This window comes from Mesoplodon bidens (assembly GCF_964165515.1).
Source record: "Mesoplodon bidens genome assembly, chromosome: 9".
NCBI classification, from domain to species: Eukaryota; Metazoa; Chordata; class Mammalia; order Artiodactyla; family Ziphiidae; genus Mesoplodon; species Mesoplodon bidens.
In genome coordinates, this window is record NC_138166.1 from 103,539,070 (window position 1) to 103,564,558 (window position 25,489).

The 25,489-nt window shown below is 44.9% G+C and overlaps 1 protein-coding gene across 5 annotated transcripts in view; it reads left to right on the top strand.

Moving 5' to 3' along the window:
• Nucleotides 1–25,489, top strand: part of DPP6 (dipeptidyl peptidase like 6) — a gene marked incomplete at both ends in the record, with an annotated part of 1,069,187 nt that overhangs the window by 680,131 nt on the left and 363,567 nt on the right. For all 5 annotated transcript variants that reach the window (XM_081243456.1, XM_081243458.1, XM_081243455.1 and 2 more), the window contains one exon: nt 4,608–4,706. In XM_081243456.1, coding sequence (XP_081099582.1) covers nt 4,608–4,706 — 99 coding nt within the window. The remainder of the gene's footprint in view (nt 1–4,607; nt 4,707–25,489) is intronic.

Consider the following 25,489-nt stretch of genomic DNA (forward strand, 5'->3'; position numbering starts at 1 on the left):
GCATGCCGGTGAGCTAACCCAGATGCCAAGTTAATTACAAGTGCCATGTGCTTATCTAACTATAGGACTGAAGGAAACTTCACTTTTCAGTCATCCCCAAATTTTCTTCAGGATAAAGTCCAAACTCTAAGAGCCACTGGCCACTTCTTATATCTCCATGTGTATGTTGATTTTCATTTAAAGATGACAGGTTGAGCATAGAAGTTTTTCCTTTTCATTTCAAGCATTTAGAAATGAGAGAAGATATATAGTAAAAACATAGCTGCAGTCAAAAACCAGAAGGGGAGTTCTTCCTATACCTAGAATAGAAAAGTATTCTTAGAAGAAGGACCAGGTAAAAACCTACAGCAGCAAGTAAGGCCAAATCCCTGCTGCCCTAAAGGAACAGAGGCTGAAGTCAGGCCCAACGGGAGGGGATAGGATACTGGTGTCTATGGAGGCCAGAGGCTGGACCAGTGCCCCCTGCCTTAAAATGGCATTTATGTTCAGAGGTTCTTGAATCTCTGAAAGGGCTCCAGCCCAAATGGCCACACAGGCCTGGTGAGACCCATTACCCGGATGGACCCTCTGACTGCCCAGGACATTCTTGTGACCACACCACCAGGAGTCTCTCATGACCCAGGACGCTTGCAGGAGAGAACCTCACAACCAAGATCAAAGGACCCACAGAAACCATCCCCTAAAAGCAGCACACCAGCTTAACACATGTAAGAACTTAACTCCAAAGAAATATAAATCAGCTAGGGAAATCAGAAAATGACACTTTAGGGTTTTTTTTTTTTTTTTAACGATCGATGGATAAAAGGGCTTGCAACTGTAAGAGTCGATGATCTTGAGAAAGAGCTAATTAGGAATATTAGAAATTAAAATATAATTATTTAAAATTTTAAAACTCAGTAATGAAATGAAAGAGTTAGACACACTAGAGAAAAAATAAAGTGGAAAATGGAGCTGAAGAAATCATGCAAGTAGATAAAGTGGAAGACGGAGCTGAAGAAATCATGCTGATTCATAAAGTGGAAGATGGAGCTGAAGAAATCATGCAACTGCTCCCAAAGACATAAAAATGCCAAAGATGTGAAAGAAAAAGTGAGGAGTGTGGAGGCTGGACCTAAAAGCTCCTGTGCAGGTCCAGTGGGGTCTGGAAGGATGGAGTGGTAATGTTGACTGAGACAGTTACCGGTAATATTCCTGATCCAGAGAAAGTAGTTCTTAGACTGAAAATAGTACTGACTGGGAAGCAGGGTGTTTAAAGAAGATCCACAAGCAGACATTTTCTAATGGAATTTCAGAATATCAGATATAATGAGAGAATCTACCTTCATCTCGAGACATTTTCAACTCACACTTTCTTCTGCACCAATGTCGACATGCTCACAATTTCCTGAAAATACTGCATTCACCAATGCCTTCATGCCCTTGCAATCCTCCTAGCTTGAATGTTCTTTTATCTCTTTTATCTTGGCTAGGGGGTTCTTTTCTCAAAGAATTCTTTCTGGAATTCCCCCTACTTTTTATTCTGCAGTCTCCTTAAATATTAGCACGCCAGGTCCTGATGCCCTCAGCCCTGTCACTGCTGCAGTGTGGTTATTCTTCCTGCCTTGGTTCCATTGCTCTGTGAGATTCTTAAGGTCAGCTGTAAGGTCTTTCATTTGTGATTCTTCAGGGCTCAGCGTGACTCCTGAACATGGCAGTCACTTGTGCTTGTCACCACCTCAAAGGGCTTTTGGAATGCATCAGGCTGTAAGTCAGTACCTCAGATAGCACTTGACCACGTGAGCAAGGCTTCAAGGTCCAGAGAGGCCAGCGGTGATGGTTTTGAGGAGGCAGAGCTGATACTGACACGGTCCAGTGTCCTGGCGTGGGCGGAGCACTGTGTACAGTGTACATCAGAATGCTGCCGTCACAAGCTGTCCCTGTTTAAGTCGTGTAAGAGTTTAAAGTATGTTTTAAAAACAGAGCAAGTAATAGTTTTTTAAAAATAAAACACATTTTTGGACTTCCCTGGTGGCGCAGTGGTTAAGAATCCACGCTTCCAATGCAGGGGGCACGGATTCGATCCCTGGTCGGGGACGTCCTGAATGCCACGTGGCGCAGCCAAAAAAAAAAACAAAAATATTTTTTTTGGATGAATTCCTAGTCATTTGTGAAAATAAAATTTTTTATAAAGTGAATAAATTGGCTTTTCATAGTTTACCCAAAGTTTGTTGAAATGGCAGTCTTTCATTCTTTTCTTATTAGACATGTGAATAACCAAAATGTGGAGCTAGAACCATCCCTGAATAATGGTGTTTACTTAGATAAAACTTAAGTGTTGTGTTTTTTTTTGCGGTACGTGGGCCTCTCACTGTTGTGGCCTCTCCCATTGCGGAGCACAGGCTCCGGACACGCAGGCTCAGCGGCCATGGCTCACGGGCCCAGCCGCTCCACGGCATGTGGCATCTTCCCAGACCAGGGCACGAACCCGTGTCCCCTGCATCGGCAGGCGGACTCTCAACCACTGCACCACCAGGGAAACCCAAAATTTAAGTTTTAATATGATTATTTTCTGACCATATACTTGAGTGTCTCTGAAATTTTTATTCTTTGTTCTTTTTAAATTTTATTTTTGTATTTTAATTGAAATATATTTGACATATAACATTGTGTAAGTTTAAGGTGTACAACATGTTGATTTGATTTATATATTACAATATGATTGCCTTTGTAGGGTTAGCTAACACCCTCTATAAGGTCACATAATTATCTTTTTTTTCAGTAGGAATAATTAAGATCTAGTCTCTTAACAAGTTTGATGTTTATAATATAGTATTGTTGTCTATAATCACTGTACTGTGCACTTACCTATCGACTAGTTGCAAGTATACTTCTTAATTACTAGATCACGGTATAACTTTTATTAGACCGTTGTCTAGTAATCTTTAAAGTTTTCATTTATTGTCTGTCTTCCATACTGAAATGCATTGTGTTTGAAGCGGTGTGTCTTTTTTTGGGGGCTGCTTCAATTGCAGATAGGAAGGTCCTAGAGGGAAGAACTTGGTTTGGTTTTAACATGTTTTGATCAGCCCCTGGGAGAGCTCCACATATAATCAGGTCTAACAAGAAGGCCACCTTGAACCTTATGATTCTGTAAATTTCAGAAGACTTTTACACACATTAATCCTATTTGATATGCAAGAAATCAGTCAGTGTGCAACGTTTCTGAGAATTTCAGTAATCCGTCACATCCAGGGAGGCCAAAAGAAAGAAACCATAGGAGATGTAACAAAATCTACACGCTAGAATCCTAGAAGAAGCTTTGGAGATTTCAGTCAGAGATTCTATTTTCTTATTTCATTATGTACTATAACAAAAATCCTTTTTGTTTTTCCAACCTGCCACAGATTTTGAAACAGAAAGTTGAAAGAGGCAAAGGGTACTGTTGAGGGCAAGCATTGTGACAGCCCAAGAAGTGAAGGTGGCTCAACAGCCAGAAATTGAGGAGAGAAACAGACATAACAACCAAACATCAAAGTGTAAAAACATACTGATCTGAAACCACCTCACGTAGGATGCACACAGACCCCCACACCTTAATTAGCACTGAGGATACCCCACACAGCAGCCCAACACAAAACGGAAGAAACGAGGACCTGAATCTTCAGGAAAAGTACCACAACAGCTGGCATCTTTTATTTAAGAGGGCGGGATCATAAATAAACATTCTAGGTAAATGATGTACATCAGAAATGGTTAAGATAAAGAGTTTCTTATTATTATAAAGGAAGTGAAGGTGGTTTGGTGTCCTGTTCTCTGGGTTTAATCTGCTTAGTCTCACAGGTCAGATGCCCAGACAGCCCTTTGTCTTTTCAAAGTAGATGAATGGATTTTTGTGCCACTGGAGAGGACGTTTTCTGAGGCAGATCTAAAACTCCAGACACTTCAACCTCAGGAAACAGGATAAAAGCTGCCAGGTTCCTGAAGTCTCCCCACTGGGGCCCTTAGCTAAACATTGCCTCTTGGGATGGATGTTCAACTCTTATCCCAGGTGCTTACTCCCAAGCATGGTGATCCAGGTAAGGGAGGGCAAAACCTGGTAGTTTGCACACAGAATTTGGGGCGTGATTCTATCTGAAGAACTAATCCCCAAGCTAAAGGCAGCCAGGGACAAGTGAGGCACATGGAGAATAAATACCTAAGGAATGTGTTAGTTGTCTTTGAATTTTCAGCATCCAACGTTATCTGCAGTTGGCGTTATAAATGCTTAATGAATGACTGGTTACATAAAAAGTTGAGATCCTTTCCTTTGTTGACTATTCCCACCTTATTGCTCATCAGTCAGTTTTGAAACAACTATTTACCTTCATATCTAAGAAATACGATCATTCATGTTTTGCAGGCAGAGGGGGCGTAATGATGCCATTTTACTGAACTGTGACTCCCCTTACTATAGTTTTTGATAGCTTAGCTAAAAACAGAAAGCATGCTTTTGTTCAGCACTTACTTAAAGAAATTATGTTTTACCGTATATACTATTTCTGAATGGCAATCAGAATGTTTTATAGTCCTCTTTTTTTTTTTTTAACCAAAAAATAAAATTTTTGACCATTTGCCTCATTCTTTTCTAGCGGAAGATAACAGTCTGTCTCAAAAGAAGAAGGTGACTGTGGAAGACCTCTTCAGTGAAGATTTCAAAATTCATGATCCCGAGGCTAAGTGGATAAGTGGTGAGTCCTGAGTCCTGAGTGCCTGTGAGAAAGCACTTTCCCACTCCCTGCCACTTTTTGAGAGTTTGGGTTTCGTAGTTTGCCTTTCACCTTCTCTCTCTGGCTGAGGAAGTGGATCCTCAGAGCTCTTGCTGTGATGACCATCTTATTATCAGTCTAAGAAGATGTGTATCTGGTAAAATCAGGCTGCGCCTTCATGAGAAATGGGTCCTCCATGTCGCCTCCCTGAATCATAATTTCTCAGACGGAGATGTGAGGTGTTGCTAAGCAACAAGACAGGGAGAGACACAGCTGAGCCTTCCTCCTTTCTCCATGTTCTTTATTCCCTTTTGTACTCCTCTTGCTTTCACTCCAACTAGATAAGGGCCAAAAGGAACTAAAAGATTTCTTCTAGAATGCTGTCTAATGAAGGAAACAGCGGAGCCTCGTGCATAGATGCAGATAAATTAATTTTCCTCTTGAACTTTAATCTGGATGAAATCTTCTTTGGGCTGATTTTTTTAAACAATAAAGCAAAATAGAACTGGTGGCAAAAGGCAGTATGTTTATAATGCATGTTTTCGTTCAAAACAGTCTATTTCCTGTAGTTGGGTCTGAAACAATTTTTAGAGTGCAGTCCTGGGAGGAAAGATGTAAATGACTGCTCCCCATCTTCTGCAGGCTTTGCTGCATCCCTCTCGTGTAGTCTGGTCCTAGAACCTCTGCTGCTATCTCCATGGATATTGTTTGCATTTAGTCTTAGCCTCAGTGGGATGCACTTGAAAATTAATCCTCAGGTCAAAGAACCTTTGTAGTGGAATGCTAGAGGTCTAGTTCACATCCTGGCTTCTATGGTAAATGAGGCCCAGAGAGGTTAAGTGAATTTTCTGAGGTCACAGAGCTAGTTAGTGACACAGCTGTGGCTGGAAGCCTGTCTCCTCACTTCCCCTTTTGTGCTCTTTCCACTACTGTTTTGTTGAGTGACACCATGTGATTACGTTTTCTTGCTGTCAGACTCCTCTGAAATGCTTCTTATGCTTCACAAACTCTTGAAAATCAACCAGAATTGACTTTTTGCCTTTAGTCTCCCACTAGGGCAATAGCTTCTCCTTTGTCCTCCACTATGGCTTAGGTATTAATTTCTGATCCTTAGATTCATTTATTTAAAAATTAAAGAAGTAGCTGAATCTCAGAGGGAATGTATTTGACAAGACGGAATTGGGGAGAAATGAGAGCAACGTATTGTGAATGCCAGTGGGGGGCATATGGAAATCCAAAACATAGATAGAGCCAAGGTCTTTGTTATTTGACTGAGGAAGTCATTTTACCTCTGGTTTTGAGGGGGACTTAGCCTCTGCTTCCTGTTTGCATTTCCCCATTGTGGAGGGAGGAGGTAAGCATGGATCGTGTGCTCTGGGCCTGATCCTGGGAATAAAAGATGATTACTGTCTTCTTAAGGAGCACAGAGTCATCTGGAGACAAAACAGGGAGTGACCAAAGGCAGTCGGGAAACAAGGTGCCGGAAGGATGTGATTTCCTCATTCTTCCTGAGAAGGAGTTTCAAAGATGGTGTATAAACTTGGTCTCAAAGGTATAGGGTTCAGAGCAGGTCAGAGGGGGCCCTGCAAAGACTCCATGAGGTACTAAAATAATATAGGGAAATCTTTATATTAGGGTGCCCATGGTCTCAGACTTGGCCTATACCAGCTTTCCCTGTGCAAAACATTTAAAAAGTGTAAGCAGAGATCTGGAGGCCCAGGGGCACCTAAGTTTCTGCAGGAACCCGTGTTGGTTACCGTTGAAAGGTGTTTGTATCTCATGAGCTAATTTATGCTGCAGATGCATAGAGCTGGTTCTGAGATGTGCTGGCTTTCTGGCCAGAGGAAGCCAGCCAAGATTTTGTTATATCCACAAAGTTGGGTGTTAATACAAGCAGTTGAGAAGTGGCCTTGTGCCCCGCAGAAAATGCCCAGCCTCTCTGTTTTAGCAGGTTAAGTCTACTCATGAGACCACCTGTGTTTCAAATAAACATGACTTTGGTGTCCAGGAGCTTTCTTAAGTGGATTGTTCCTTTGTAAATGTAAGCACAGTGTGAAGTTTTATTGCAAATTAACCAGGTGGTCAGGTCTCCCCAGAGACCAGGCACTGTCAAGAGTGTGAGGGGCCATAACTGTTTTCCCCCTACCCTTTTAGCTGCCCCCCTCCAACTTTTCTTTCATTTATTCCTCTTCTTGATCAGTCCCTTTCTTCCTGCTCCCTGAAGATGTAATAGCTTAAAGTGGATGAAATAACTGTGGTGGTTAGCTGTGCCTTCATAATGGATTTTTACAAATACCACAAAGAATTCATTCATTTTTTACATTACAATTCTAAATGTGAGGATCCACAGAAAGACTACTATACATTCACAGGATTATCAAATGTTGTGGAGCTGCGATGAGCTTTAGAAATTATCAGAACATTAATTCATTCCATTAGTGATTATTGAGTATCTACAGTGTAGCAGGCAAATTGCCCATGGACCCCCAAAATGCAAGCATTTTTTTTGCCTCTGGAACAGTTTCCCTGTGGTAGACTTGGAGTCACCACCCACCACCACCACCAACAACAACTACCACCATCATCACTACGGCAACCTCATTCTTCTCCTCTTCTTCCTCCTTTCTCCTCTGTCTGTGCCTCCTCCCCTTCTTCTTCCTTACTGTCACTATCACCACTACCACCATCATCATCATCACAGTCACTATCATCACATCATCATCACCATCACCACCATCATCACCACCATCACCACCATCACCATCATCATCATCACATCATTATCACCATCATCATCATCATCATCATCATCACCATCACCACCATCATCATCACCATCACCATCAACTACTGAGGGTTTCCCATATCTTAAGCTCTCTACTAAGTGCTTTGCACACATTAAGTCATTTAATTCTCACAACTACCATTATTCACATTTTATGGATGAGGAAACTGAGCCAAGGGTGTTTAAATGACTTGATCAACATCACACAGTTAATAAGTAGCAAAATTCAGACTTGAAGCTAGGTCTCTCTGGTTTCTGTAAACTGCTACATTGTATAGAATCGAAGCCCCCTGTCTCTAGCCAGTTTCTCTCACAACCTCACTGGTTACATTGTGTGTTTTAAGCAAGGCTGTAGGTTGTATTTCAGAATTGTTGCCATTCCTTAAATTTTCTATTCTAGTATCCCTTATTCTCATGGTGCCTATGTTGAACTAACAGAATACCCAAGTGGTCAAGAAAAATGGGGTAATTCCCCACAGAGAAAGAGACTTGGCTTTTTTAGTGCACATTAACCACTAAAGTTAACAAATGTATCTTGGGTTTAATATTGGAGTTAATAGTCTAGAACTAATATGCTTTATTTATCAGGAGAAAATGGATTGGGTTGGAGTTAAATTTCTCCTCACCCATTTTTATACTAGAGACAATTTTTTGATCTACCTTTTCTGAAAATGATTGGTGTAACAGTCTTCAAATTCTCTAACATCCAAAAGCTCTTGTAGACTTCCCTCACATATTTTTTGCAACCCCTGGGTCAAGTCAGGTGAGGTGTGTAGAGCAGTAGAACTGACAACATCTGAACTCACTCAGAGCTCACTCTGAACTCCCTCTTACAAAGGAAGAGGCATACACTTCCTGAAATTGCCCAGGGTGTAGTCTCGCTGCATATTTGCGTAGTTGAGTAAATTCTTCTCTGTTATAAGTGACCACATTGGACTTCTCAACCTTTTGGATCCTTTAATGTGCTGTGCTGGGATTCTGTGATATGAAGTAGCCACTGTGATGAGGTCTTCTGGTTACTTCAGACACTTAAGTCCATTTATGTCCATGGACCAGTCTTCCTGGGCTGTCTTGTTCCCTCTTGGCAACTCCTAGATGATGGATCATTTCAAACCTTCTCCTCTCTCCTTAATTTTCTGCAACCTTCTTCCCATCCTAATTCTCATTTAAAACTGCCAGAAGAAAGCTTAAGAATACTCTCACCATCACATCTCCTTACCCAGCACCATCTGCACCTGCCATGCACTCTGCCCCTCCCCCAGCCTGTAACCCCAGATGACCTGTCTGCACTCCATCTACAAAAATCAGAGGTGCACTTGCTTCACTTACTTGAGGAATAATTGTAGCAAATGCCTCCTTTCTTCTCTAAATGTTCATTTTTTAAATCTCTGTGTCAGATTCTTCCCATCATCAGGCAGATATGCTCTGATTTGTCTCACTGAAACACACACACAAAGCTTAGCGTGACTCCACCTTCCCCACCCCCCCAGCACTGCCCAATTTCTTGTTCTCCTCTGCAGCTTGAAACAGTTGTCTCTCTGTGACATCTCAGATTACTCTTCTCCAGTTCTTGCTAAGCCCACTCTAGCTAGGCTTTCACCCCCAGCCCTCCCTGACTCTCCTCTTGTCAAGGTCACTAGTAACCTCCAGGTTGCTCAATTCCATGGTCAGGTCTCAGACCTCATCTTAATCTAATCAGCAGCAGCATTTGACACAATTGATGACTCCCTCTACCTGCACCAGCTTCCTCACTTGACCTACAGGTCATCACATTCTCTTGGTTTTATTTCTGCCTCATGGGCAGCTCCTTCTCAGACTCCGGTGCTGGTTCTCGCTCTTCTCTCCGACTTTTGATGTTGGTGGGCCCGGGACTCAGTCTTCATCCTCCCCTTTTGGTTTCTACACTCATTCCCTCTGTGCTTTCATCTAGTCTCATGGCTTAAAATATTCACCTACCAATGACTCCTAACTTATTCTCCAGACCAGACCTCTCCCCTGAAGTTCTCAGATGTCTCGTAGACATCACAGCCCTAACTTTAGTGTCGCCAAATCTGAGTTCTTGATCTACCTCCCTACCCAAAACAAACAAACAAACAAAAAACAAACCCACCTGCTCTATGCACAGCCTCTTCCAATTCAGCTGAGGAGAAATTTGTTCTTCTGGCAGAACAGGCTGAAAGACTTGGAGTCATCGTTTACTTTGCTCTTTTTCTTGTACTTCATATCTAATCCACCAGGAACTTCCGCCAGCTCCGCCTTCAGAATACTCGGAGCCCATCTTAGATTCAGTCAGACTCTCCTGACTGCCATTGGCCTATTTGTCAGCTGGTTCATCTGAAGGATACAGGACTGGAGACAGGCATGGCAGCAGACAGAACCAGGAGCCATGCTCCTCAGTGGACCCTCGGGTAATGGCTCTGGTGCCAGCAGAAGGGGTCACTCACATGGGTGGAGTTTTTATGTTTCCACCTTTAGATGTCTGAAATCCCCAGGCTTCATTCAGTCCCATGACTCTAGTTACTACCTACATGCCACTGAGTTTCAGTTCTGCAGCTCCAGCTCAAACGCTCTTCTGAGTGTGTGTGTGTCTCACTGACTGACTTACATGTCCACCAGAATGTCTTGTGGACACTTCGAGTTCACGTGTCCAGGACTCATCTCCCCGCCTCCGATCTCCTGTCATAGAACTTTCCCTGGCTTTCCACTGCTCTCAGGAGAGGCGTTCAGCCCCAGCCCTGGGCACCCTCTGTTTCTCAGCCTCTCTGAGATCAGTCCCCTTACTTTTCCTGCCTTGTCCCTCGTGTGTCCCCAGTTTTCTCTTGCTCTGGACCGACTTGAGCTTCTTTGATGGCTTCTGAGGTCCGTCTCCTTTTCCCTCAGGGTGGTTCTCACAGGCTGTGCTTTGTGCCCAGGACACCCCTCCTCTCTACTCCACCCTCATCCCTCCTCAGCACCACCCCTACAGTTTATCATTTTCCTTTGGTCTCTCCCTAATTCTCACTCCCGCCGCCGGCTTTTCTCTGCTGCCTAGTTCTTCTAGATTCAGGCTCTGATGCATCCTGGACTTTACCTTTTGTCCCACACATTAAATATAATTATTTACTCAACGCCTGTCTTTCCTTCCATGTAAACGCCACAAGAATAGGATTTGCCTCTGTTGTTCGCAGCACCTAGCAAAGTACCCGGTCTGTGGCCATCTGCTGGCGCTTCTTGAACATTTTCTCATTTGCTACTTAACCTAGTTTTGGAGGCTGCCCTGGCGGTCCAGCGGTTAGGACTCCGTGCTTTCACTGCCAAAGGTCCGGGTTCAGTCCCTGGTCGGGGAACTAAGATCCCACAAGCCACATGGCGGCCCCTCTCCCGCCTGCAGGAAAAAAAACCAATCCACTTTTAAAGATAAGGAAACTTATGGACATGCTATTTTACACAGCATGGTTGGAAATCCTTTCTGATGAAGTTGATTTAAGCAGAGACCTGATGTGAGAATCGTGCAGATAAGCTCTCTGGGAGAGGGCGTTCCAGGCTGCACGGAACAGCAGCCGCAGAGGCCCTGGGGCAGGAGCCCACGTGGACTATCCGTGAACAATGTCCAGCTAGAGAGAAGAGCCATCGATGAGCCCAGAGGGGAAAGTGGGACTAGGTTAGGCAGGTTCTTGGGAGAGGAGGGTAGCCAGTGAGAAAGGGATAGAATTCAGAGAAACAGGGGTTGAGCTGGAACTGAGGGTTTTAGGATAGTGGAATGGCACAGTGAGGGCTTAGGCTTATAGCTGTCATATCAGATGTGTTTCCTATTTCTGAATTCTGTGTTTGCTGTAGTGAATTAGAAGAGAGATGAAGGCTATCTTAAAGGATGAAAATAAATCCCCTGTAATCCCATCAACTAGAAATCACCACCATTACATTTTCATATTTATCCTTTTAGGTAACATCATATGTGGGACAGTGCTAACTATATTTATTACATGGGGAAAGGTTTATAACACATATATCATAAACATATTTCCTTGATCATTTTAATGTCTTCAGAGGCTCTCAGTACGTAAAGAGCCTTAATTTGGTCAGTCTTCAGAGACTGAAAGTTTTGGCTGTGAGTGGAAACAAAGTGACAGGTGTGAAAAGGCACCGTGAACAAGGGTAAATGAACAGGATGTGCCGGATGTGCCGGCGGCGTAGAAGGGGAGGGGCTGGGAAGACGGGCAGCTGCCGCGGAGATGGTAGCCGGGTGAGCCAGGACCCCCGCTGCAGTGCTGCGAGTCAGCTTCTGTGATTAGATGCAGAGTTCAGAGCAGAGGTCGATGAAAGGTCACCAGTGGAACATCCTTTAAGTATTGAGAACTGGGCAGGACGCTCGGCCAGGGGTGGGAGCCACTTGGAGACGTGGAAAGCGTGCATCGCTGAGGAGCTGCTGACACTTGGGGGAGGGGCAGTGGGCTGAGGAGGTGGCCTCAGAGAAGACCTGCGAGAGGGCGATGCAGGAGAGCTAGTGCTCGGCTGACTTTGTGATGGCCGGCGGAGGACACGGCAATGGGAAGTGGCCCCTCGGCGGCTGCAAACCCCTACCTGCGCCAGGAGCATGTTTTCTGCAAGTCTCTTGTACAGTCTAACCCGCGTTTGGGTTTTGTTTCCCCTAATCACACTAGTTTATACGGCAACTGCCCTCTTACTAACCCTGTTTCAGACTATAATGGGGGGAAGGCGAATTCCAGAAAGCGGGCGTGATATTTGTGTATAAACGGCCTTTCGCTTTCCCTTCATCACACTTGCCAACAACAGAAAAATGGTCTCTTCTGTATCTATAGCATCAGTCACTCTGCACAGGTGGTCTGATGCCGTAGCACCTGGGGAGACTCCGGGGCAACACACGTTCTCAAGAAGTGTATTTGCTTTTGCAGGTTCTCTCTTGGGAAGTCAGCCTGGACTGAAATTTGGCAACGGGTTGATGAGCCCCATGCCCTGTGCTCTGGGCAAGGCGAGGCCACCTGCCCCCTTCCGGGACCCGCTTTCCCCTGCCCAGTATCTTCAGTATGCAGGCAGGCCCGGGGCTGGTTAGCAGAATCTGCTCCCGGGGCTGGATTAGCTTGTCTGCAAGCTCCAGGCAAGGCCTGGCCTCCCAGCCTGCTCTCTCCTCAACTTCACTGGCACATGGTGAAAGCCCACAGTGGCCTCCGGCTCCTACATCTCTCGACTCTGTCTGCTGATGCTCACGTCCATTAATCCAGGCACTTGTGAGCAAAGAGCCCTTTCTGTCTCTCGGACGCTATGTGAGAGAGACTGTAAAATTGGAGAAAATTGCTTCCTTTGAATGTAGGAAAATAACAGCTGTCTGGTTGATCCTGGAAAAGTATATGTTTTAGAAGATAAAATTGCAGATAGTGCACAGGGCTCAAAGCAGCTTGATTTCCATATTTGCTTTCTCTTCTTCTCTGTTGTTATTCTGATAAACCAGATAGATTTTTTTTTTTTTTCCCTAAAGCTCAGGGGGTTAGATGGAGGTGGAATTCGAGTTTTAAATGGTTTGGGTATTTCTGCTGTTTTTGAAGACCACAATTTTTCAATGAAAACCATTAAGTCTTAGAATTGCAGAGAGTCAAAAAGTTCCCTGGGGATTATTCGGCACCGCCTGTACCAACCGGTCAGCAGTCCCTGAAAAGGAATGCCCAGAAAGGACAGGTTTCAAAGAGTGAAAATGTTCTTCCGTGGCTCAGTGTGTGGAAGGAGATAATAATAGTAATCGTTTGAAGTCATTACATAAAATGCACATCGAAGAGCATCACCGTGTCTTATTAAAGCCCCTGAGAAACAGATGAAATGTAATTAGAGTACATGTTTGGGTCAAGCACCAGTTTATTGAATACTTCCTCTCGCTTTTGTTGTAGTTTTCGAGGTTTCCCCGTTTCCTCAGGAGGAGAGAAACCCAGTCGTCTGGCGTGAGGCCAGTTACGCCTCGGACTGTCTTAGTGCAGTAAAGCCCACCCCCACCACGGCTCCCGTATCCGCAGACCGAGACCGTTCCCCAGCTGCCTCTCTGCGTCCTTCTGCCTTCTTCCTCGTGCATCTCCCGTATTTCCAGTATCTGAGCTAAAACGATTATCTGCTAACTGTCCTGCGAGGTTTTCTATTGGAGTTACCGGCAGGAAACAAATCAAAAGAGGGTAGCATTTAGTGCCCGGGGCAGTAGAAGCAATAATAGCAGTGTCACAAATGAGAACAGTAGCTACGTTCAGTAACTTAGTGCCTTTGTCTGTTCTGTGTGTGTGTGTGTGTGTGTGTGTGTGTGTGTGTGAGTGTGAGTGAGAGAGAGAGTGCTTTTTTTTTTTTTTTGCGGTACACGGGCCTCTCACTGTTGTGGCCTCTCCCGTTGCGGAGCACAGGCTCTGGACGTGCAGGCTCAGCAGCCATGGCTCACGGGCCCAGCCACTCCGCGGCATATGGGATCTTCCTGGACCGGGTCACGAACCCGTGTCCCCTGCATTGGCAGGCGGACTCTCAACCACGGCGCCACCAGGGAAGCCCTGAGAGAGTGCTTTTATTCAACAATTCTGTGCTTCAGAAACTCCCATTCGCTCTTTATGGCTTGATCCAAAATAAATTCTCTCTGGCTTTTCCCAAGGAGAAGTAGTTGCTCGCTCCGCCAGGTTGTGGTAGAACTTTGTAAAACTTCCATCAGAGCAACACCTGGAGCATCGTCTTAGGGTCCCCAGCCTTGGTGACGCAGCCCACTCTGCAAGGCTGGACCTGCTTCACCAGCAGCTAAAGGAGCGTCTGGGGCAGAGGCGGGGCCAGCCTGGTTCTTCCCTTTCCGAGGGGCATGGACACTATGTGAACATCACACTCATCGTTTTTGGTCCTCTGTCTGAGGGGGGCCCTTTAGTCTCTTAAATGACTGCAGGACCCAGGCCCTGCTGCTTGTAGTAATTCCTGGTTTGAGGAGTTTCATCTCTGCAGGCTGAGCTGGGCCAACACTCTCCCAGCAAAGAGAGGCGTGTTCTGAATCTTTTCATCACTTTACAGCTGGCAAGTGCCGCTTCTGTGGGAATTTAGATACAACCTCTGTCTTTGTTGAATTGAATGCAGACCCTTGGCAGGAGTGAAGAATGAAATCCCATTTCAACTTCGTTTGCATTTCAAAGGGACAGGCTTTTTTTTTTGGATCTAGGAAAACACACACTCACACTCACACATGCACCCATATATTTTTTTTCTTGAGAAAAGAGATCTCAAGTGAGATTGACATGTTGTGTTTCATCCTCAGTTAGGTGGAGAGACAGTTTTCAGAATGTTCTGTGGCTGTCCCAGGGCTTCAAGGCTGGTCAGGGCTTTTCCTGAGCATCCGGCCCCGCATCACGCAGGGTGTGCCCTGAGGTACCACATGCCACTGCAGGACATCCGCCTTCAAGACTAGATCAGAGTGCAGGGCAGGTTGTCCTCCCAACAGTGGAATGTCAAGGGTACTTTCACCCCCCGCAGCGCACAGCCCAGGGCTCACAAGTTTTGTTTTATTTTACTTTCATCCAGATTAAGGGAGCCTGTGAAGTTACATAAGTCCTAATTTTTCTGCAGCTGTTGAGCCCAGGGGTGAGATTCCTTTGTGCTCTTTTAAAAGCAAGTCGGGAAGTTCTATTAATTAGAGACTCTGCATCCTTGAATGCAGTGATCCTCACACAAGCACTGACATTTTCATTTATTGTTTCAATTAAATTATCCCACCAAGTCCTTAACCACATCAGCCTACCAGAGGCTAATTAATTATCATTGACACCTTTTCAAACATTGATCACCTTCTTAATTAATAAAAAATGAATCACTTGATCTGTTCCATAAATTAGTGTAATCCCTGACGACCCATCAATCCTGTGCCCATGGCATATCTAATTCTGTGTTCAGGTGTTTGATTACATCTCTGCCTTGCCCTTGACAGCAAGCTTCTTAAGGCCGTAAGCATTTGTTATGACTGTCCTCTTTCCCTCATAGGGCAGAGTGTCTGGCATGTGATAAAGTTTCTGTAAATATTACTTGGCTGAATGAATGGCTCGGGGTCGGGCAGATGGGGTATTCATGGACAAGGACTCCGGGTAAACGACTTTCTGGTTGGCTGAAGGACAGCCAGGTTCTTTATTTGTGGTGACTCCTGGCACCGTAAGAAATCACACATCCGTGTGCAATGATAAAGATGGATCCAGTTCTGTTTTCCTGCTTTAGTGGGGAGACTCTCATGGATGGCAGAGACAGCCCCTGATACCAGAGGTGTTCACCCCTCATAACTTTTGTCCTTACCGTTTATTGATTATATGCAAAATGTGCCGGAAGCTGTGCTAAGTCCTTTCCATGCACTGTTTGAACCCAGGTCCTACAGAAAGTGGTGGCCTTTTCTTTTATTATTTTTTAAAATTTTTATTGGAGTATAGTTGATTTACGATGTTGTGTTAGTTTCAGGTCTACAGCAAAGTGAATCAGTTATACGTATACATATATACACTCTGTTTTAGATTCTTTTCCCATATGGGTCATTACAGAGGGTTGAGTAAGGTTCCCTGTGCTGTACAGTAGGTCCTTGTTAGTTATCTGTTTTACATGTAGTAATGTGTACGTGTTAATCCCAGTCTCCCAATTCGTCCCTCCCCTCCCTTACCCCCTGGTGACCATAAGCTTGTTTTCTACATCTGTGCCTCTACTTCTGTTTTGTAGATAAGTTCATTGGTCTGGTGGCCTCTTCAATACTTTGTTATGTTTTCTGGCTTCTTCTCAGACTGACCCCCACCTCACTGTCCGTCCTGTGCTCGGCTGTGGCTCCCGTGCTAATGAGCCTCTCTCGTCTCTACTTTGTCCCCTGCATGGACACTCACTCCTCTGTTCTCCCGAACTGAAGGACACAGAACTGCTTAATGGCAGACTTTTAGGCAGGGTTGGGGGTCAGGGAAGAGAACACTGACACACCCCAGAAGATGGAGCAGCTTAGAGGTGACTGTTGCCCCTCCCTCTTCTGAAGGCCCCTTGGCATCCCCGCCTCGGAGACTTTTCAGTGCGTCCTTTCTTCCGCGTGCTTAGAGGTCTTCCCCAAACCCCGTGGCCTTGCTTTGCTTCTGCCGCTTCCATCACAGAACCTGTGAACTCATCCTCACTGCCCTGCACAGGTGCCCACAGCGACAGGGTTCCGGCAGGGGCTGCGCACATGAATCAGAGTTGCCTGCAAAGTTAGCATGAATCTCCTGTTCGCAGTTTAAATGTTTCGGGGGCCTCCTGGGCAAACCAAATGGCCAGTGTCCTGTGCTGTCTTTGCAAGCTGGGGATCTTCCAGAAGGAGGTGTTCTGAGTGCCGGGGTAGATCCTTCTAATATCTGGTGGCTTACAAGTGGTTGATATGGAATTCACCTTTTTTCTTGTCTCTTCTTATATCTTATTGGAGCAGAAATAGGGGGAGTTTACAGGAATAGACATGTTGACAGCTGGATTTTTTTTTTAAGTATAGCTGATTTACAGTATTATGTTAGTTTCTGTTATACAGCAAAGTGACTCAGTTATACACATGTATACATTCTTTTTTTATATTATTTTCCATTATAGTTTATCCCAGGATATTGAATATAGTTCCCTGTGCTATACAGTAGGATCTTGTTGTTTATCCATTCTATATGTAATATTTTGCATCTGCTAATCCTAAACTCCCAATCCATCCCACCCCAGTGCCCCCGCCCTTGGCAACCACAAGTCTGTTCTCTATGTCCGTGAGTCCATTTCTGTTTCGTAGATAAGTTCATTTGTGTCATATTTTAGATTCCACATGTAAGTGATATCATATGGTATTTGTCTTTCTCTGTCTGACTTCACTTCGTATGATAATCTCTAGGTCCATCCACGTTGCTGCAAATGGCATTTTTCATTCCTTTTTATAGCTAATATTCTATTGTGTATATATACCACATCTTTATCCATTCATCTGTCGATGGACATGTAGGTTGTTTCTATGTCTTGGCTATTGTGAATAGTGCTGCTATGAACATAGGGGTGCATCTTTTTGAATTAGAGTTTTGTCCAGATATGGCATCTGGATTTTTTTTTTTTAATGCTTAGCAGGTTTGGGGCTTCTATAAAGGTCCAGATTTCCAACCTAAGGGCCAACCTCACATCTGCTGCTTCAGACCCAACACCCTGCAGTCCCAGCGGGGACTGTCTCTTGGGTCACAGTCTTCTCTTCTGTGTTCAGATGCTTTACTTCTCTGAATATCCTGGGCTCCTCCAAAATCTCCATCCCCAGAGAAAACAGCAAACAACTTGTTTATGCAGCATCATTATGCAGATGACTTAGCTGTGCTCAGCAACCCTCCCTCTGAGCTCCTGCCTCGGTTGCCAGTCAGCCTTTCTCAATAACAGCCAAAAAGCCAAATTAAGGAGTTTTTCCAAAGTAAAGACAGAGTTCTGGGACTTCTACGCTTTGCAAAGGAAGGAACCGAAAAGTGACTTCATTTTGTTAATTTCTCCCAGGTCAGACCCTTAGAAGGGCTTTCATCCCCACCAAAAGTAAGGGGGAAATAGAACAAACCTCAGAAATGACAATGTAGCAGAATGCTTCCTAGTAACACTAGTGTTACAGATAAGGATCTGTAACCTCTAGGATCAGAGAGGTTCAGTCACTTGCCCTAGGTCACACAGCTCGCGAGTAGCAGAACCAGTCTTTTTAAGGGTTCTGTCTGACTTACACTGAAAATACCTTCTGAGGGTTCTGAGAACTTGCCCAGAGTTCAGTGGAAAGTCTGTTTACTACATACAAGAGCATTGTTAGAGTCATTGTGAGGTTGAATCCTTATGTACAGTGGGAGTCTGGACGTGTCTGTGAAGCACAAGACAGTGTCCCCTGGGCAGTTTCTTTTCCCCTTGGGCTCTCTCAGGATCACCCAGTTCACTAGGTGGCCCGTGGCCTCGTCCAGTGCATGCAGCACCCCCCTTGCTGCTGGTCTCGTGAGCCTGGCATCCTGGGGGGTCACAGCAGAAGTGCCGGGTATGGGGGGACCGGGTTATCAGCAGCTCTCCCCCTGACCCATGCTCCGCAGGGCAGCTAGGTGGAGTGTGAGCTCTGCTTCCTCCACCAGGTTATTTGCTTCCTTTTGCTGTTTGACTTGTTTTCTCTGTTAGCTTCTCAGCCTCCACTCAAACACCTCCAGGCACCAGATTACTTTCCTTAAGACAGTTGTGATCTGCAAGGACAAATGCCTAAGAAACAAACAGATAAACCTCACAAGAATAATGTTGCTAGATAATTATTTTTAGGACTGACTTTTGTGTTTTTGTTTCCAATCTGACATTTTGCTAGGAGATTTTCAGTAAATCCAGGCTAGTTACTTGGGGGTTGATAAGTTCCACGTCAGGAATTCTAAAGGACAGATTGTATACAGATCCTGCCCATTTGCTGTCTTGTTCTCACCTCTGGTAACAGGGATTGTAGAGCAATAGCCAGAGATCAGGAATGCATCTTAGAAGTCATTGTAGCTATTTGATACCTTGATCATATTGCCTCGGAAATGAGACCCGTGCAATCTGCCTGTGAATATACACCAGCAGTAGGCACAGGGTGTGCTGTGGGCAGCTAGTGGCAAGGCAGCTTTCTGGCTGAAACCAGAGGGGTAAATGGCAACATAGTGTAATACCAACCTTTCCGGGGATGTTTTCTTTTCCGACTTTCTTCTCAGTGACTCCTCACATGAAAATTGGTTTTTACTGAACATAAAATGCCTAGGTTGGTGCTCATCCTTAAACCAAATTGTTAGGTTTTTAAAACTTAATTTGGCGTTAAGAGCCCGAAGTAAGTGAGGTTAAATAAACAAATGGATTGCAAATAAGAGTCTGCTCATTTACCAGATGATGGACATGAGAAACAATGACCACATCAGCACCGCTCTGAGTTCTTCTTTAAGTGAAGTAAAGCCTTTCTTCCTGATGCCCGAATCCCATGGACAGGACTAGAATAAGTCATTAAGGGCCTAAGAGGAGATGCAGTGTATTAAAGGCTAAAGAGCACTTTCCATTTCACTTGACTCTCAGGTAAACCCGTGCTCTCCTTGACCCTTCCCATCATCTTCCTTTGCCTTTAGAGCCTCAGATTCGCCCAGGATCGTTGCCTCTCCCTCTTTTGAATCAGCACTCAACAGCAGGGTTTAGAAGAAGAATAAAGACTCCTCCACCTTACCTCATCCCCCCTCCATCTGACGCATGTCCTTGATGAACAGGGAAAATGAATAGGACCAGGGAACAAGGTCATGCTCTAATTTTTATTTGGGAGCTTGAGTTTTAAATGAACACTGCTGACTGTGCGTGTTGGATGTTTATTCTAGGCACTGTGGAACGCCCCAGACATAAGCAGGGGGATTCTGATCTGGGGCTCCCAAGCGAAATATGGCAGTCTCCCTTTCTCTGGTTGTTTATGGCCTTAGCAAATCTTCTACTAATGTGTCTTTTCATGACTGTCCTTCTGGATAGTAACTTAATCTCTTGAAGTGATTTATTTCCAACCGCACTAGCTCAAGGATTCATTCCATCATGGCACCAAACAAGACTAAGTCTCCAGGGATCAAACTACATAAAACAATGTAAACAGGTAAAGCAGCTTCCTTGAATATTACTCAGCCATAAAAAGGAATGAAATTGTGCCATTTGCAGAGACGTGGATGGACCTAGAGACTGTCATACAGAGTGAAGTAAGTCAGAAAGAGATAAACAAATGTCGTTTATTAACACATATATGTGGAATGTAGAAAAATGGTACAGATGAACCTATGTGCAAAGCACAAATAGAAACACAGACGTCAAGAACAAATGTATGGATACCAAGGGGGAAAGGGGAGGTGGGATGGATTGGGAGATTGGAATTGACATATATACACTACTGATACTAGGTATAAAATAGATAACTAATGAGAAGCTACTGTATAGCACAGGGGACTCTACTTAATGCTCTGTGGTGACCTAAATGGGAAGGAATTCCAAAAAAGAGGGGATATATGTATACATATAACTGATTCACTTCGCTGTACAGCAGAAACTGACAAAACATTGTAAAGCAACTATACTCCAATAAAAAAAACAACAAAGTAGCATCCTTGGAGCATCACCCATTCACTTTATAAATATTATTAAGTGTCTGCCAGATGCCTGGAGCTCTGGTTAGTTAGATGACTCAGGGTCATAAAGAGATAGATAGAAGGCGTTGTTTTGTACCTTGTATGTAGAACATAAGGCATGTTGTAAATGTTAACTTATAAAGCATCAGTTACTTTTATTTGCTTGATTATTCCAGGGCTGTATCCCCTCACCTCGTGCAGTGCCCAGGAAGTGTTAGTTAAATGAATGCATAGAGTGAAATAAATGAATTCACACCGTTTTGTTCCAGAAAAGATTGGGAGCAGGTCCATGCAAACATCAGGTAGATATATGTATGTAAGAGCCCAACAACCACAAAAGGGAAATGCTGGGAAAGTTGAGATAAGTATATGTTGATTTTTTTAGGAATTTCAAAGGAATAAACATTCTCTGTGGAGTGAGATAGCCAGAGGGGCCCCTCCTTCTTGCCTCCACTCTGCCCTCGGTCTTGTCCTTGTCCTCCTCCACCTGGCTAGACACTGCACCCGATGTTGCGTGTACATTAGCTCATTTGATATTCACAGCAATTCCTTGTGGCTGCCGGTGTCTCCATTTTACATATGAGGAAACTGAGGCTTAGAGACGTTAATGAATCATCTGAGTCCTATGGCCAGTGTCACAGCAGAGCAGATGACTTCAGGTTTGTCACTCTCCAAAACCTGTTATGTGGACCCTACACCTGCTACAGGGAGCTGGTCCTCTAAGCAGGATGAGGATCTTGTTCTCATTTTCCCCTTTCCTTTTGCATCTCAGGCTTTGTCAGAAGATCAGCTGTAAAACCCTCTTAGGGGTGAGACTCATTTGAGACTATCCCGTAAGATGTGGCCCAGAGTCAGGAAATGGCCTTTCACCAGCCAGTTAAAATCCATGCAGCTCCTGTATCTGTCTTTTACCCAAGGCCCAGTGACCCCAGTTTGCAGGCTAACCTGAGATTCCTCTGGAAGATAGTGCTTCTTATATGGCTAGGGTTCACAGGAGCAATCACTGCAGTTCAATATGGGATCTTTCAGAGAAGTCATCCAACCTGAGGACAGTGACCCCCAGGGCTGTTGCAGGGGCCACATCTGAGGTAGAATCAGATCTTTTTGAGGCTCAGCTTCAATCCTTTCTCAGGCCTTCATGGTGCTTTTGGGACAAGTGAGATTTTAGTGAATGAAATATAGCTGGGTGAGAGTCATTTTACAAGAGGACAAAATGATGACATGAATCCAAATCTCAGTCAGAACTTGTGTCATCTGTAAGCACAGACATGGGACTTTCCACGCTTCAGGGAACTGGGCACCCGGGACAGACACACCATCCAAGGTCTCTGGGGAAATTCTATTCAATTTGACATGAAACAGTTGAGGCTTGCTGGCCCATCGTTTTGTTTAAAGATGTAGAAGACGGGACTGAAATATTTGGATTGACTTTGCTCTGAAATTGACTTTCTTTATCTTTTGAATGCCTAGAGAGATTAAAATAGTTATAATATGATGACAGTCATCTTACATAAATGAAAATGCCATTTGATGATGTGAAATCTTGCTAGTTTTAAGAAATAAAAATGCCTGTGGAGTAGTTCATTTACACTAAATTGGCTTTCTTGAACTGTAATTTTTTTTTTTTTTTTGCGGTACGCGGGCCTCTCACTGCTGTGGCCTCTCCCGTTGCGGAGCACAGGCTCCGGACACGCAGGCTCAGCGGCCATGGCTCATGGGCCCAGCTACTCCACGGCACGTGGGATCTTCCCAGACTGGGGCACGAACCCGCGTCCCCTGCATTGGCAGGCAGACTCTTAACCACTGTGCCACCAGGGAAGCCCTGTGTAATTATTTTCAATTTTTAATTTTTAAAAGAATTCCATACGAGAAGTGCTATTTCTGGCAATTCACATATGTCATACTGTGATTGCTAAGCCTCTGTATAGAGATGCAAGCACGGAGTTGTTTTCTGTGCCAGGGGATATATCGTGGATCAGTAAGAACCACGCAGCATTCGTCCATCCCTCCCCATGTGGAGCTGCCGGGCGTCTCCAAGACACCGTGGAATGTGGGATGAGACAAGAGCCAGGAGCACCATCTGACAGACTTCCTAACTCCCTTCCATGGAAAGCGTGAAGCCATGGAAGCTGGACGATTTCTCCAGTTTATACATCAGGCCTTGTGGTTCCCAGTCCAGGGTTTTCCCATCACTCCTCTAAAACAATCAATTTCACTCCATTCATTCGGTCAGAAACGGAAAAAATGGTATGAAGAAAAATAAAGACCTAGTTCTGCCCTCAGGAAGATTTGGGGGAAATTGAGAGAAATAGTTAAATGATGTAAGGAACCACAGTGCTTCCCCAAGACACAGACAGAGTGCAGTGAGGTGCATAGAAAGGACATGGAGAGGATATACAGACTTCTTGCCGTAGGGGCTCAGAGAGTCTCTTGGGGTGACACTTGGACCAAAGGGACATTTCAGCATTACCAGGACTTTGTCAAGGAAAAATGCTTGGTGGTGTAAGGTGAGAGGAGGGAATTTTGTTAATATTGCAGGAAAAGAGACGTGGCTTGTGGAGAGCTGATCTGGGAACACTGGGGGTCTGGTGGGAGTCGAGGGGTAAGTGGGTGGGGGTCAGACCGCGAGGGCCTCTCTGCAGGCTGCTCCTCTGAGCAGGGGGACCCGTGGTGGCCTCTGGATGGTGACACCTTCCCTGGTTTACTGCCTGGATCACAAGGGCGGAGAGTAGATGTAGGCTAGGAAAAGGACGCGTATATATATATATATTTTTTTTTTTTTTTTTTTTTTGCTGTACGCGGGCCTCTCACTGCCGTGGCCCCTCCCGCCGCGGAGCACAGGCTCCGGAAACACAGGCTCCGCGGCCATGGCTCGCGGGCCCAGCCGCTCCGCGGCATGTGGGATCCTCCGGGACAGGGGCACGAACCCGCGTCCCCCGCATCGGCAGGTGGACTCTCAACCACTGCGCCACCAGGGAAGCCCACGTATATATATTTTTATGAATCACTTTCTTCATTCAGAGTCCTTCGCAGGGCACAGTGGGGACAGGAGGATGGCTTAAGCAAAGTCTGCCTCCTTTAATAAGCTCTGAAGCCAACAGGGATGGTGAGTCATACACACAAACGGCCGTGTATGTACCTGAATGCAGAGAGGGGAAGAGGAGGAAAAAAGCCCTGAGCATTGGGCCAACAGTACATCTAGCAAGGGCTCACTGCAGCTGATTCCTGCAGGCCCTTGTTAATGAGCGTTAACTAAATTCCTGCTGAAGTAGAGTGCATCCCCTCCACCTTGATTCAACAATAGGGAACACCCAAGCCAGAGCACATATTTTAATAGACAGTTTACTGGGCAAAGTCTTACATTTTCTTAAGGAAGAACCTCTGAAGATTTGAGGATTTCACAAATAGTATATACCTTAATTTTTAACGATGTGCCCACGATATGTTTTTAAGGGTTTTTTCCTCTCTAAAATAAACACTGGCAAACAATTTATTTCAGTAAAAATACAAATGTAAGTGGACCTCTTAAATGCATTAAACATAATCCTTTTTCTCAGCATCGGGGCCTGCAAGTTTCCTGTCTAGAAGGAATGAATTAATTTCTGAAAAGCAGCATGAAGATGTTACGAACATTAAAGCTATGAGAATTCACTTAATGTAATTAACTTGACCCAAAAGGGGAATCTGGGAGCCCGGGGATTTAAGGTTTTTACTAGATGAGAATATCCCATTACCAGGTATCATCTATTTATCCCATAATTTCCAGCATTTCTACTGGGAAATGTCCCCTGAGCACTGAGAAGGAATCGCACACGTGGAGAGACCGGAAGGAGAGTTGGGCTCCCTTCTGTCCATGGCAGGAATGGAGCTTTGACTCTGTTGTATGCTTTGTAGGGGCCTAACAGGAAGGGGAAAGGGTTCCTTAGATCTGATCCAGCAACAGCATCCAGGCAGTGCTGCTGAGCTGGACCAGCCTCCCTTGTGGTCCTACAGGAGCTCGGAGTGCCAGCCGGGAAGAAGCTACAAGTCTGCCTCTATGTCACATCAAAAACTAGAAGTGTCCACCCACCACCCAATATTCTTTAAATGTCCAGTGTAGATCACCCCTGCGTGATGGTAGCTAAGGAATTTTGGATTTGTTTTTCATTGTTAAAGCTTGTACTACTTTGAAAGAAAATGTGTCCCCCATCTTCAAGGAAGTCGCATTCTAGTTCATTCGGGCACTTATTCACTCAACCAACACTGTGCGGAGGACCTACTATGTGCCAGGCACTGTTCTGGACACCAAGGATAAGGTGAAGCCAGCTCCCTCTCTCAGGGAGCTTACTTTATAGTTGGGAGGATGGTGTTTCTCAGAGCTCGAAGCCTGGGAGCGCGGGGAAGAACCTTCATGATCTTGTAGCCCGGCCTCTCCTTTTACAGATTAAACAACTAAGAACACTAGGGTAGCCAGTCCAGGCAGCACGTCTTCTAATTTGAACTGTATCTGCTGAGAGAATTTTTAACCTGGAGCTGAGACTGAGGGACGAAGGGCAGGTGGGGAGACCTGTCCTCAAGGACAGGAAAGGGAACAGAACTGTCTGCCTAAGATCGTCATCCACAGAAAGACGTTCACAGTATGGGATTAAGTTGGAAAAAAAATGAAAATAGCATAAAATATACCCATTTTTCTTAAAACGAATCTATATTTCCTACATATACTTAAGAGGGAAAAATCTGAAAGAGAGTAAAACACTGTCAGCAGCTCATATCTCCTGGAGTCAGGCTGATGGGTGCTTTTCTCCTTTCTGTTACTTATCTCCATATCCCACCCCTGACCACTGGACGTCCCCCCCAATCTTACTTTACACCAAAACCCAGCCAGCTCGCCC